Source organism: Carlito syrichta, unplaced genomic scaffold (assembly GCF_000164805.1).
Source record: "Carlito syrichta isolate Samal-C Ts95f unplaced genomic scaffold, Tarsius_syrichta-2.0.1 Scaffold76748, whole genome shotgun sequence".
Classification (NCBI taxonomy): Eukaryota; Metazoa; Chordata; class Mammalia; order Primates; family Tarsiidae; genus Carlito; species Carlito syrichta.
In genome coordinates, this window is record NW_007020844.1 from 88,881 (window position 1) to 101,234 (window position 12,354).

The 12,354-nt window shown below is 58.1% G+C and overlaps 1 protein-coding gene across 1 annotated transcript in view; it reads left to right on the plus strand.

Annotated features, from left to right (window-relative positions):
- Nucleotides 1-12,354, plus strand: part of ZDHHC22 (zinc finger DHHC-type containing 22) — a 14,200-nt gene that overhangs the window by 1,362 nt on the left and 484 nt on the right. The window contains exons 2-3 of the mRNA XM_008054014.2: nucleotides 73-614; nucleotides 6,258-6,580. Coding sequence (XP_008052205.1) covers nucleotides 89-614; nucleotides 6,258-6,523 — 792 coding nt within the window. The 5' untranslated portion in view covers nucleotides 73-88 and the 3' untranslated portion in view covers nucleotides 6,524-6,580. The remainder of the gene's footprint in view (nucleotides 1-72; nucleotides 615-6,257; nucleotides 6,581-12,354) is intronic.

Here is a 12,354-nt window from a genome sequence, read left to right on the forward strand (position 1 = left end):
CCCCCAGCCCCTCTCCCCCACCTCCTACCCCCCTGAGCCCTGCAGTGAGCCCTCTCCTCTCCCCCGGCCGGCAGGAATGTAATCGAGGATGCTGGCCCTGCGGCTGCTTAACGTGGTGGCCCCCGCCTACTTCTTGGGCATCTCGCTGGTGACCTTCGTGCTGCAGCTGTTTCTCTTCCTGCCCAGCATGCACGAGGACCCCGCGGCCGCCCGGCTCGTCTCGCCTGCCCTGCTCCATGGGGCCTTCTTCCTCTTCCTGTCGGCCAACGCCCTGGGCAACTATGTCCTGGTCATCCAGAACTCCCCGGACGACCTGGGTGCCTGCCAGGGGACCCTGGCTGGGAGGGACCCGTGCCCCGCCCCCAGCACCCACTTCTGTCGCGTGTGCGCCAGGGTCACCCTGAGGCATGACCACCACTGCTTCTTCACCGGCAACTGCATCGGCAGCAGGAACATGCGGAACTTCGTCCTGTTCTGCCTGTACACCTCGCTGGCCTGCCTCTACTCCACGGTGGCCGGCGTGGCCTACATCTCTGCTGTGCTCTCCATCTCCTTCGCCCACCCGCTTGCCTTCCTGACACTCCTGCCCACCTCCATCAGCCAGTTCTTCTCCGGTGAGTGGGTCTTGGAGGGCTGTAGGGTTCTACACAGAGACTCCCGCCCCAAAGGTTGCCAGACTCCAAACCCTGAGCCCAGGGGTTCAAGACCAGCCTGGGCAACATAGCGAGATCTCATCACCACGACGAAAGAAAGGAAGAGAGAAAGAAAGAAAGAAAGAAAGAAAGAAAGAAAGAAAAAGAAAGAATTAGAAAAATTAGCTGGTCATGGTAGCATGTGCCTGTAGTCCCAGCTATTTGGGAGGTTGTGGTGGGAGGATCTCCTGGTCCAGGGAGTTGAGGCAGTGAGCCCTGATCCTGCCACTGCACTCCAACCTGGGTGAGAGAGTAAGAACACAACAAAAAAAAGGAACCCTGCTAAATTAAAATATCAGATAAACAACTTGTAAATTGTAGTACGGTTATGTCCCAAATATTGCATGAGACATATTTATACTGAGAAAAGTTGCTCTTGTCCACCTGAAATGCAAATTAACTGGGTATGCTGCATTTGATCTGGCAACTTCTTCCCCTTTCCCCACGATCTTCCTCCATCGTGCTGGCTATTTGCTCGCTCATAAATTGTGGTATTCTTTTGAGGCATGGCACCAAAAAAAAAAGAGAGAAAAAGAATTGTGACATCCAGGCAATACACCTACTCTGAGCTAAGCAGGGCAAGCTACTGGCCATCCTTCCATGTGAGGTACACCCACGCGAGGATATTCCCTCGGGAGGTACACTCATGTCTGACATTTCCTGGGGAGGTACCCCCATGTCTGACCTTCCTCGATTATGTACACCATGCCTGGCCTTCCCTGGGGCGATACACACATGTCTGGCCTTCCTAGGGAGGTACACCCATGCCTGACTTTCCCTGAGAAGCACACCCACATCTGGTGTTCTCTGGAGAGATACACCCTTGTCCTGCCTTTCTGGACTTCCTCTGCCTGGCCTTCCTCTGCTCACGGCTACCCAAGGACTTTGCCCTCCAGAGGTCTTGTCAACCAACCGCATTAAGTCTAAACTTGGCCTGGGCCAGCCCAGCAGGAGGCTGAGCCCCACCCTCCGGCATGTTGGACCCAGCAGGCATCCTCCAGCCTTCTGTGGCTCTGGGAAGGGGCTTCTGGCTGGGGCCTGGTACTCCAGGAGGCTCTTACACTTGCAGTAGCCAGGTATGTAGGCTGTGACTTGGGCGCCCGGTGGGATGCCTTGATGAGGACTCTGCTTCCACTCATGAGCACCAAGGAGCACTCCCTGGTGCCAGGCCCTAGAAGTACTCAGCTCCCAGTGGTAGCTCTTACTGCAGTCTTGACATTGGCCCCTGTGTCCCTCCACTCCCTCCCCATCCTGGCCTTTGACTCTGACTTGGCTCCCACAGGTGGCCGCGTGCACGTGAGTGTGCCTGGCATTGTCATCTCCTTTTCTCAGATGAAGAAACTGAGACTCAGAAGGGATGAGGTGGCTTGCCTAGGGCCTTCCTACTGCTGGGAGCAGCCTCTGGCCTGCCCCTCAGGTCCCCAATCCGCGGTCTGACGCTCTCCTTCGGCAGCACAGGGTATACAGCCTGGCCCCTCGCTCACCGGCCCCCCAGGAACAAAGACAGACAGGGCACAACTACATCCACTGAGAGCCCAGGGTTGTCCTGAGATGCCTGGGTGGGGCGCTCGTAAAAATTCCACTCCACTCTGGGGAAGCCATCCTGTGTGTCTTTGCTATGGCTACAGCCTGGTTCTTGCCAGGCATAGGATGACTGTGCTGTTTGTCAGTGGGAACACAGAAGTCCAGGGAGGACCCAGCCACAGGGGTTGCCTTGAGGGCTGAGCTGGACCCAGAACTCATGGCTCTCGGGCCTTTTGGATCCCTTGCTGACACAGGAGGCTGCTGGGACAGAAATAACCAGCAAGGGGGAAGGCAGGTGGGCGGGCTGGGAGGTGGGGTGTGAGCAAAGGCAGGTGGATTAGGGGGGAGAACCAGGGAGCCTGCCGACACTTTCTCTTCCAAGTGGCTTCACCCACCACACAAATGGAAGGTTCCAGAAGGAAGCCCTTGAAGTGGTTTGATTCGAGGCCTCTTCCTATCTGCTAGGTTGGATCTGATGAGAGAACAGAGCCCGTCGGTGCCCACCTGGGGGGCCCAGACCCCTATTCCAGCAGGAGGATAAGCTCCGCTGTCTTTCACCTCCTCTCCATACCCAGGGGAAAAGGAGGCCAAGATTTCTTCTCCCCAGCTCTCCCGCCTCCTCTCCCTCCGTGGCTGTGGCTCACCCTTCCCCTCTCTTCCTCCCTGATTCCTGGTCCACATGGTGAGAGCCCATCCTCTCTCGGCCACTCGGGGGACAGGTGGGCAGGGGAGAGTAAGTAGGGGTGAGTTGCTTCCTAGAAGTCGAGCTATCCCCAGCTCTGAGTCACATCTGCCACCAGAGCCTGGGATGGCTGGGAGCGGGGCCCTGAGAGCTAAAAGCAGGACGGGTCTCCTTAAAATGAAAGTGGCTGTCAACCACAGGCCTGTAGCTGATGCCAAAGAGGGAGGGGACTAGCGAGTTAAGTTTTAGGTGTCCTTTCTTTGGGCTTTGGGTGTGTCACCTCTCTGTACCTTATTCTTAGCTGGGAAATGGAGATGCCACCATCTGCCTTGCACCCTGGCATTTGGGAAGGGGACAGCAGCATGGTAGGTGCCCCCAGGACATCCAGTAGAGGGCAAAGGGACTACCCTTCATTGATCAGTGATTATGTGCCCCTGGCTCATGTCTCATTTCATCCAACCTCATGACAAGTCTGTGAGGCAAGTATTATCATCTCCATGTTAAGGACTCAGGATGGCCAGGTGTGGAGGTTCATGCCTATTACCCGGCACTTTGGAAGGTGGAGGCAGGAGGATTGCTTGAGCCCAGGAGTTCGAAACCAGCCTGGGCTACATAGTGAGACCTTATCGCTATAAAATTAAAAAATGAAAAGTTAGCTGGGCATTGTGGAGCGTGCTTGAAGACCCAGCTACGAGGGAAGCTGAGGCGGAAGGAGCACCTAAGCCCAAAGGTGGAGGCTTCGGTGAACCGTGATCGTGCCACTGCACTCCAGCCTGGGTGACAGAGAGAGATCCCACCTCAAGAGGGTGGGGAGTGGGCTCAGGAGTCAACGGTTTGGCAAGGTTAAGTTGCATCAGTGCCACACAGCTGGTGAGACTCCAGCCCGAGATCCAGACTCAGGGCTGCTGGCCTCCAAGGCTCATTCTCTCCACTGCCTCCCAGCCCAGAGGAAAGGAGGGAGCCTCTTTCCTGGGTGCATTCAAGAAGATGCTGACTGATCTGTCAAAGCTGTTATAGATGCTTGGCAGTGGGAAGCAGGGGAAGGGGAGATTGGTTGATGTGACTGTTCATACCCTTTAGGAAAATTCTTTGATCTAAAAAAAAAAAAAAGCAGAACCATTATAAAATAGTTAAGAGGGGCTGAAGCAGCCTGGTTAGGTGACTTCAAACACTTCCAGAGAAAGCAGGTCCCCAGAATAGCCCTTTTAGCGGCTGCATGGGGCCAGGAAAAGGCCACAAGTTCTTTTCCTCATGCCTTGATTTAGTTCCAGAAAAAAACCCTGTGGGAAACAGCTTCCGTCCACCAAGCTGGCCCTCCGGCGGTGTCGCCAGGCAGGCTGAACTTGACAGCTCCGATGTTCCCACGTCCCAGTTGGAGGGCAGCGATGGCCTGTCAGCATCCCTCACGCCACAAGGCACCATGGTCCCGGGATCCTCCATCCCGCACATGGCTGCCTCAGCTAATCTGTGCTGACAAGGGAGAAGGGGGTCAGGGGATGGCACAGCCCAACTTGAGCCTGGCCCTGCAGCTGCCCCTGTGCCGGCAGAGGGAGTCTAAGTGGCAGTTGAAGCCAGCCTTCTGTCCCCTGGGCAGCTGTCTCCAACTTTGCAACAAACAAACAAACAAACAAACAACCTGCCTCCAAAGCTCCTGGGGATGATGAGGGGAGGCCACCAGCCAGCAACCCTGAAGCCAACCACATCCTCCCTGGCCACCAAGTTCACTCTGCTCAGACTGGGTGGGGTTTTTTTTGTTTGTTTTTTGTTTTGAGTTGGAGTCTCACTCTGTTGTCCAGACTGGAGTGTGGGGGCGCTCCCGGCCACCGCAGCCTCAACCTGCTGGGCTCCGTTGATCCTTCCGCCTCAACCTTCCAAGTAGCTGGAACTACAGGTGCGCTCTACCATGCCCGGCTAATTTTTTGATTTATTGTAGAGATGAGGTCTCGCCAAGTTACCCAGGCGGCTCTCGAACCCGCGGGCTCAGGCAAATCCACTCACCTCAGCCTCCCAAAGCACGGGATTACAGACTGAGCCACCAAGCGCAGCACTGGCTGGGTTTTGAAAGCCCAGTCCCCAGGGGTCTGGACAGTGGGGAGACCAGGGAAGAGGTGGGCTGAGTGGGAGGAAGCTGGGGAAGGGTGGAATTAGGTTGAGATATTCAGGGTGAGGAAGGGTCCTGAGGCGGGGATCCCTGGGGCAGGCCCCCACACCCCACTGGAGGGGTTGATGGTGGGGTTGCCTTCCAGGGAGTGCAGGGCTGCCGGGGCTTGCGAGCTCTCTCTTGGGCCCGCTGCCCTGGCTGCTGGACAGGTCAAGTGTCTTTTCCATGGCTGCCGAAGTTGCAGCACAGCCAGGACGCTGGAAGGTCCTGGAAAGGATTTCCCAAGCCCTGGAATGGAGAAAGTAAAAGCTTGAGGGCTTGGGGAGTTAAACTTGAATGCTTTTCAGGTGTCCTCTCCTCATCTGTAAAATGACCCCAGGGAGCACAGCATGAGGGCGAACCAGACTCCGGCCACCCCATACACCATTTCCTTGAATCCTGCAACCCCACGAAATCATGATTATTACGCCCATTTTACAGATGAGCAAACTGCAGTTAGGAGAGGTTAGGGAGCTCGTACAAGTCCGCACAGCTGGGAGATTCAAACCCAGCATAAACCAAGCGCCCAAACCTGAGGAAGAAAAGGGGAGCTGTCTCTCCATGGCTGTTAAAAACCAGTGACAGGAGCTGCTCGGTTTAGAGGGCTTAGGGGAGGTCCCAGGTCACAGCAGGGTTTGAGCTGATGACCTTGGGGGCCTCCTCCAGCCTCAGCAAGCTTTGTGCTGGCGGCCACACTGTCCTCTTGTTAACATTAATGACGGAATAATTCTCTACGTCCGCGCTCTGCTCTGCCCTGGAGACTCCACTCGTGACTTCTTGATGACTAGGCCTGGCTCTCCATCATCTTGACACTTTCTCGAGTCCTCTCCGCTGGTGCTCCCAGCTGGGTGGGGAGAAGGTGCTGCAGTCTAGCCCCCTCTTTCGGTCCTCGGCTGACCCCTCTCTCCTCCTGAGAACAGCCCTTGCCCTGCCTCCAGCCCGGAAAGAGGAGGCCGAGACAGGCAGGCCTCCCCCACCCAGCTCCGGGCTCTCCCGCTGAGCCCCTCGAGCCTCCTTCCTGCTTGGACGGGTCCCCCTGCCTCCCGGCTCGCCGCAGGAGCCGTGGGCACGAGGGAAAAGTTAGGGCGGCCGCTCACCGTGCTCCCCCCGCAGCAGCCGAGACGGCGGCGAGACGCAGCGCCAGCCTCCCTCGCCGGCCTCCCCCTCCCCGCCGGGCGGACGCGGCCGGGGTGTAACCGCGTGTCCCCTCCCCCCGCAGGAGCTGTCCTGGGTTCTGAGATGTTCGTCATCCTGATGCTCTACCTCTGGTTGGCCATCGGCCTGGCCTGCGCCGGCTTCTGCTGCCACCAGCTGCTGTTGATTCTCCGGGGGCAGACTCGCCACCAGGCGCGGAAGGGGGTGGCCGTGCGGGCCCGGCCCTGGCGCAAGAACCTGCAGGAGGTCTTCGGAAAGAGGTGGCTGCTGGGGCTGCTGGTCCCCATGTTCAATGTCGGCAGCGAGAGCGCCAAGCCGTGGGACAAGTAGCAGAACGCCCACAGACCAGGCACCCTTGTCTCCCCATTCCCGCGACAACGCGCGCCGGTAAGGTCCTAGCCTCCTCCCCGGTCCTCGACCCGTCGAGAGCAGCGGGGGCTGGTGGGTCACGATGGGAGAAGAGCCGCCCAGGCGCCCCTGGTAGCTGCCTCTGCTTCCGTGTCTTCTCCTCAGGCGCCCTGCTTCTCCCTGCCTGGTTCATTCCCTGCCCCCGTGTCTCATGTCACCACTGCTGTGTGCTGGAAGCTTCTGCTCACCCCAAGTTGAGAGTGGGGAGTGGCTTCTTGCTGCTGGTTTGAGAGTCCCTGAGACCTGGAGGCTGGAGAGTGTGGAAAATCTCCACGTGTGAGGGGTGGCCAGGTCAGCCCTGCCCACTGCCTGGGAAACTGGGGGGGGGGGCGCTCTGATCCCCTCTGTGGGGAAGGGAACCCAGGACCTGGCTGCCACCCCCCCAGGGTCAAGGACCCCTCCCTGGGAGGCAGCAGCCATGGCCTGCTGTTTCCAGCTGCTGCTCCCTGTCCACCCTGCCCCAGCCGGCCAGCCCAGCCCAGGACCTGGCTGGGTGCCATCCACTTCTCCTCCCTGGCACCTTCCCGCCTTTCCTTTGGCCGCCGGCCTCCAGGTCTTTGCCAGATGCGAGAGGGTAAGGAGAGAGAAAGGCGAGGTACCGATGGATGAGGGAGCATGTGACTGTGTGACTATATGGAAAGGGACAGGCGTGTGTGTCTGTGTGTGAGTGTGTGTGTGTGAGAGAGAGAGAGAGAGACAGACACAGAGAGACAGAGAGACAGAGAGTCACAGAGAGAGAGAGAGAGACAGAGACAGAGAGACAGAGAGTTGAGTGCTGGTGAGGAGCATTAGAAACAGAGAAGAGGGCCTGGGGAGGAGAAGTGAGATGGACAAGTGGGCCCCTTTGTGTTCTGTATGAAGAACACTCTAGAAGCTGAAGCTGTTCAGTGTTTGAATGGCTACCCAGGGAGGTCGTGAGTGCTCCATCACTGGGGGCATTACAGCAGGTCTGCAGTCATCTGCATAGGGGCCTTCTAGATCAGCGGAGAGGTGGCTTTCCGCGGCGACTTCTGGTGCCCCCTGTGTGATGGCTGGGCTCAGAGGAAAGGTCCACAGAGACACCTGTGAGTTACTTGCTTTCATGGAGGGGAGGTTGGGCACGTAGGGGTCTGAAAATCACCATGCAAACTTTTGGGACCCAACCCAGCCACTGGAGAGAGAGTCTCTGGAGAGACAGGACCACCTGGGTGGCTGAGGGGCTGGCATTTGAGGACAGGGAGAGGAGGCCGTGTCGGGGTCAGGTGGGGGCAGTGGTGCGGAAGGAAGAGCCCAGAGGTCATGCTCAGCTTTCAGGGGCAACATCAGGGAAGTTGAGGCTAGGGGATGGGGATGACCAGAAGGTCAGGGGGCAGCTCCCAGACCCTCCTGCTGGTCTGGCAGGCTCTGGGCTGGGGTGCTGCTGTGGGTTCTGAGATCCCCAGGATCGGACCCCTGGGGCACATGAGGGGGTGGGGACAGCACGTGCCCCCTCCTGACTGCTCCCAAAGCCAATGAGACATGCACGTGGGCAGCAGAATCCTCACCTGCAATGTCCAGCGGCTGGCCACAGTGACACCAGTGACAGAGGCAGCACCTGAGTTCCTGGGCCGAGGACTGTACCCTGGTCTTGTCTTCATACCCCCTAGAGAGATGATGTCATCATGGCTTGACCTGCTCATACTTCTCCCTCCCATATTCATTCATTCATTCATTCTTCACCATCCTACGTATATTTATTGAGTGCCAACTTCCATTCCCAGCCTCTTCCAGGCACTGGCAATGCAGTGGTGAACAGGATGATGATGAGATCCCTGCTATCAGGGCCACCTTCTCTACCGCCAGTGCACTGATTCACCGCCCCCCCCCAAAATGGCCACTCTGCCATCTTGTGGTCAGCAGAACAGGTTACTTGGAGGAGAAGCATGGGGTAGAGAGGGCTGACAGGGAGCCTAGGCTGCCAATGGAGGGGTCACGGAGGGCATCCCCACCCCTAAGCCTGGCCCTACTTAAGCAGTGGGAGGGGCACAGGGAGGAAAGAAGAGCTGAGCCGTTCAGCCTTGGCTCTCTTCTGACCTCAGAGCTCAAGCCTGGAGGCCAGCCCTGCCGTTTCCTGCCTCCCGGAGGCTGGCGTGGGGAGGGGGCAACAGGGAGACCTGCAGGGGGCCGGCTGCTCAAAGACTGGCCCGTGGGGCTTATGGGGCAGGGGGTGGGGAAGGCTGCCAGGTGTGGGGCATGAGCAGCACTTGTACACCTGGTCCTGCATTGTCCATGAAGAACATCAATAAAACATGTGGTTTTAGCTGGAGTTGGTATCCTGTGGGTCCAGGCTGCAGTGCGCACTGCAGTCTCACTAGCTGTTCAAACATTTGAAATAAGCACCAAGAGTAGCTCTGTTCCAGTTGGTGAATAACCATGGCCCAGATTTCCTGAGCAGCCACCCCTGCTCCTCTCCGGGGGTCCTGCTCACTCCACAATGCAGCAACTCGAAGGGGTCTTACGGGGCCCTACTGTAGCCCCCAGCCGGTGTCCCTTGTGCTGTGCAGGACTCAGTGTGTGGATATCATCCCTGCCGGTAGCGGGTCTGCAGTGCGGGGCTCTGTGGCCCATGGGACCAGGGGGGGAATGTCTTCCCTCTCCCTCCTCCTCCTTCACTCCTTCTCCTCCCCACATGAGGGGAATGAAGACAATGCAGAAGAGAGTCCCTCCCCCCTCCAGCCCAGCCAGGCCCTGCTGCTCAGTCCCTATGACATCTGGAGACCAGAGCTGCCCAGTCCTAGGGACAGCCATGGGGGCGTGGAGCCCTGCAGGGAGTGGCCCTGAGCAGGTGAGTGGGTGTGGCCTCTGACCCAGGCCTGTGCTGAAGGAGGACAGCCCTGCCAAGAGCTGTCACAGAACCCCCGGCCTAGTTCCGTGATGGGACGCGTTCCCTGGACACAGGCAACCAGCAGGCAGCCTCACCGGGCTGCAGGAGCCAGGCAGATGGTGCTGCGGCTAATCCTCAGCACATTCTAGAACATGTGCTGTCTACGCTCCACAGGGCAGACAGCGCACCGGCCTTGGTCACCATTGCAATGTGCTGTCTACACTCCACAGGGCAGACACCACACTGGCCTTGGTCACCATTGTAAACCAGGCACACAGTAGGTCCTCAATGAATGCTGACTGGATGAATGCACAGAATGTTTCTCTGCTTGTCTCACAGCTCTCGGTCCCCGGCTAGACCAAGCTCTGGGCTGTGTACTTTGTTGGGCTAGAAAACAGATGAGACACGGCTGTAATCCCAGCACTTTGGGAGGCCAAGGCGGGAGGATCGCTTGAGCCCAGGAGTTTGAAACCAGCCTGGGCAACATAGCAAAAATGAATAAATAAAAAAGCCAGGTGTGATGGCATGCGCCTGTCGTCCCAGCTTTTTGGGTGACTGAGGCAGAAGGATTGCTTGAACCCAGCAGGTCAAGACTGCAGTGAGCCATGATCGTGCCACTGCACTCCAGCCTGGGCAGCAGAAAAGAAAGAAGAAGATGGTGACGACACAGATGACGATGACAAGACTCTGTCTTTGAGGCATTTCCATCCTGGGAGTGCTCAGAAGGGGAGGGAGCTAGGACCAGGGCCTGGATGGATGGGTGAGAGTCTGGGAAGCAGCAGGAAGGGCTGGCTTTCCAGGAGAGGGAATAGGTCTTGGGCCTGGGAGCACAGGGGACACCACAGAGAGCAATGAAGGTTGAGTTGAGACCCAAGCAAAGAGGGTTCTGAAAGCCAAGCTAAGGGATCTGGAGTGAATCAGACAAGCAACGGGGAGCCACTGAAGATTCTGAGCATGGAGCGGCATGGTCAGAGCGAGACTGCAGGCGTTGGCGCCTTGGAGGACAGATGAGGCTGCGGACCCGATGAGAGGCTTCTGCTGTGTCTGAGTGAGATGCAACAAGAGTCAGGGTGGGGGTAGTGGCTGTGAGCTGGTAAGGAGGGGAGGGTGTCAGGGTGCTTTGCACACATCGGGCAAGGCTGGGGGTGCTGGGGAGGGGCCAGAGCAGCCCTGAAGGTTAAGCGAGGGTGATTCGGGGGACCTCAAAGAAGTTGAGGCTCAGAGGTACCCAGAGCACTAGCCTCTGTTATCAGACCCCAATCAGCAGTTAACAGTGTCATTCTCAATGAAGCCCTCCGCCACCTTGTGTGGAGGAACGGACTCCAGGGACATCTGCCTGTCAGCCTTTGCAGCACAGCTCTCTGACTCCCCAACCTGGGTCCCCCACACTACCTGGGTCACACATACCCCTCACATGCCACCTATACTAACTCATCTGCCTGTGGTAGCAGAGACCGTGGATCCTCTGACCCATGTGTGGGGGTGAGATGCCTGGCTCCCTAGTGCCTTAATACTCCCATCTGGAAAGTGGGCACACTGCTTTGGCCTCTGCCCTGGTCAGGCAAGGTGGAAGCTGCCTCGCTCTAGGCTTCAGGACCCAGGGAGCTTTGGGGAGAGGACACAGACTTGAGGATCCTTGAAGCCCTGCTCTCACCAGTCAGCTTTGGGGTCCCAGGGCCATCTGCCAGCCATCTGTCCCCCACATGCCTGGCTCCTCCCTATCCCGTGTCCTCCACCTGCTTGTGAGATTCTCCCACCTGGTCCCCCGATCTGGGCGAGCTCTCAGGACAGGTGAGGGGCAGTCCTCCTGCCAGGGAGAGGAGGCCAGCAGGGACCAAAGGTGTGTGGCTCCTGCCTTGAGATGCTTCAGAGACAAGGCGAAACTGTGGGCCTGTCACCAGTCAGGCGGGGTGAGAGGTGTTGAGGGTAGCTTGCACCTGCATGGCGGCCTTGGCCTCTGCCCCAGCCCTCTCCCTGTGTGTGGTGCCATTCCAGCTTCTCCCTGTGTGTGGTGTCCATTCCTCAAGCGTCACTGGCGTGGATTCTGTGTCAGGCATGAGGCCAAGAATCAGGTATGTAGAGATAGAGGAGACCTGATACCTGACCATGGGGGGTTCCTTGGGAAGAGGTTGTGAGTCAACATGAGAACGCTGATGGGCAGACAGCGTGCCCCTGCAGGAACTTGGAGGAGAGCACTCTCTCAATCTGGGAGTCCTGGAAGCCTTCCTGGAAGAGGCAGCATCCGGGCTATGCAGGATGAATAGGAAAGCACTCCTGTGGGTAGGAGTGGGGGTGGGAGAGACTGCAGAGGCAGAAACACCAGGTGACTTCTGGGAAGGGCCAACTAGTTTAGAGTGACGGGTGTGACGGGTGTGAGGACAGGCCTGAAACCACAGGGAGAGATCTGGTCCCCAGGCCGTGCTCCCCAAGGACTCTGCCTCCTCCCTCTGATCTTATAAAACCCTGACTATCCCCAGCTCACGGTGTCTCATTGGGGGGAGTCAAGCACAATCGATGTCTAGTTTTTCTAGAGGATTCACAGGATCCTCCAGCTGGAGACCAGAGGCCGAGGTCACCCTCATTCCCCAGGGAGTCTTCCTGAAGCGGCTAGAGAGCCCGGGGAGACCTTGGGGATCCCCCAGCCCGCCCTCTGGACCCAAAGAGGGGCCTCTGGGAGCACCCCATCACTCTTGCCTTCCCGTATAGTCTCTACCCCTGGACTGGAAACTCACTGTCCCACCAAGATGGCTTCCGGGAGCTGGAGCAGAATTGGAAAAGCTGGGCCCCAGGTGCAGGGAGCGGCCTTTTGCCGTGTGCAATGCCCCATCCTGACGACAAGGAGGCGCCCTTCAAGGCCCTCTCACCCTGGTGGACAACACCCCCTGCCCACGGCCTTTAGCCCAGCCCCTCC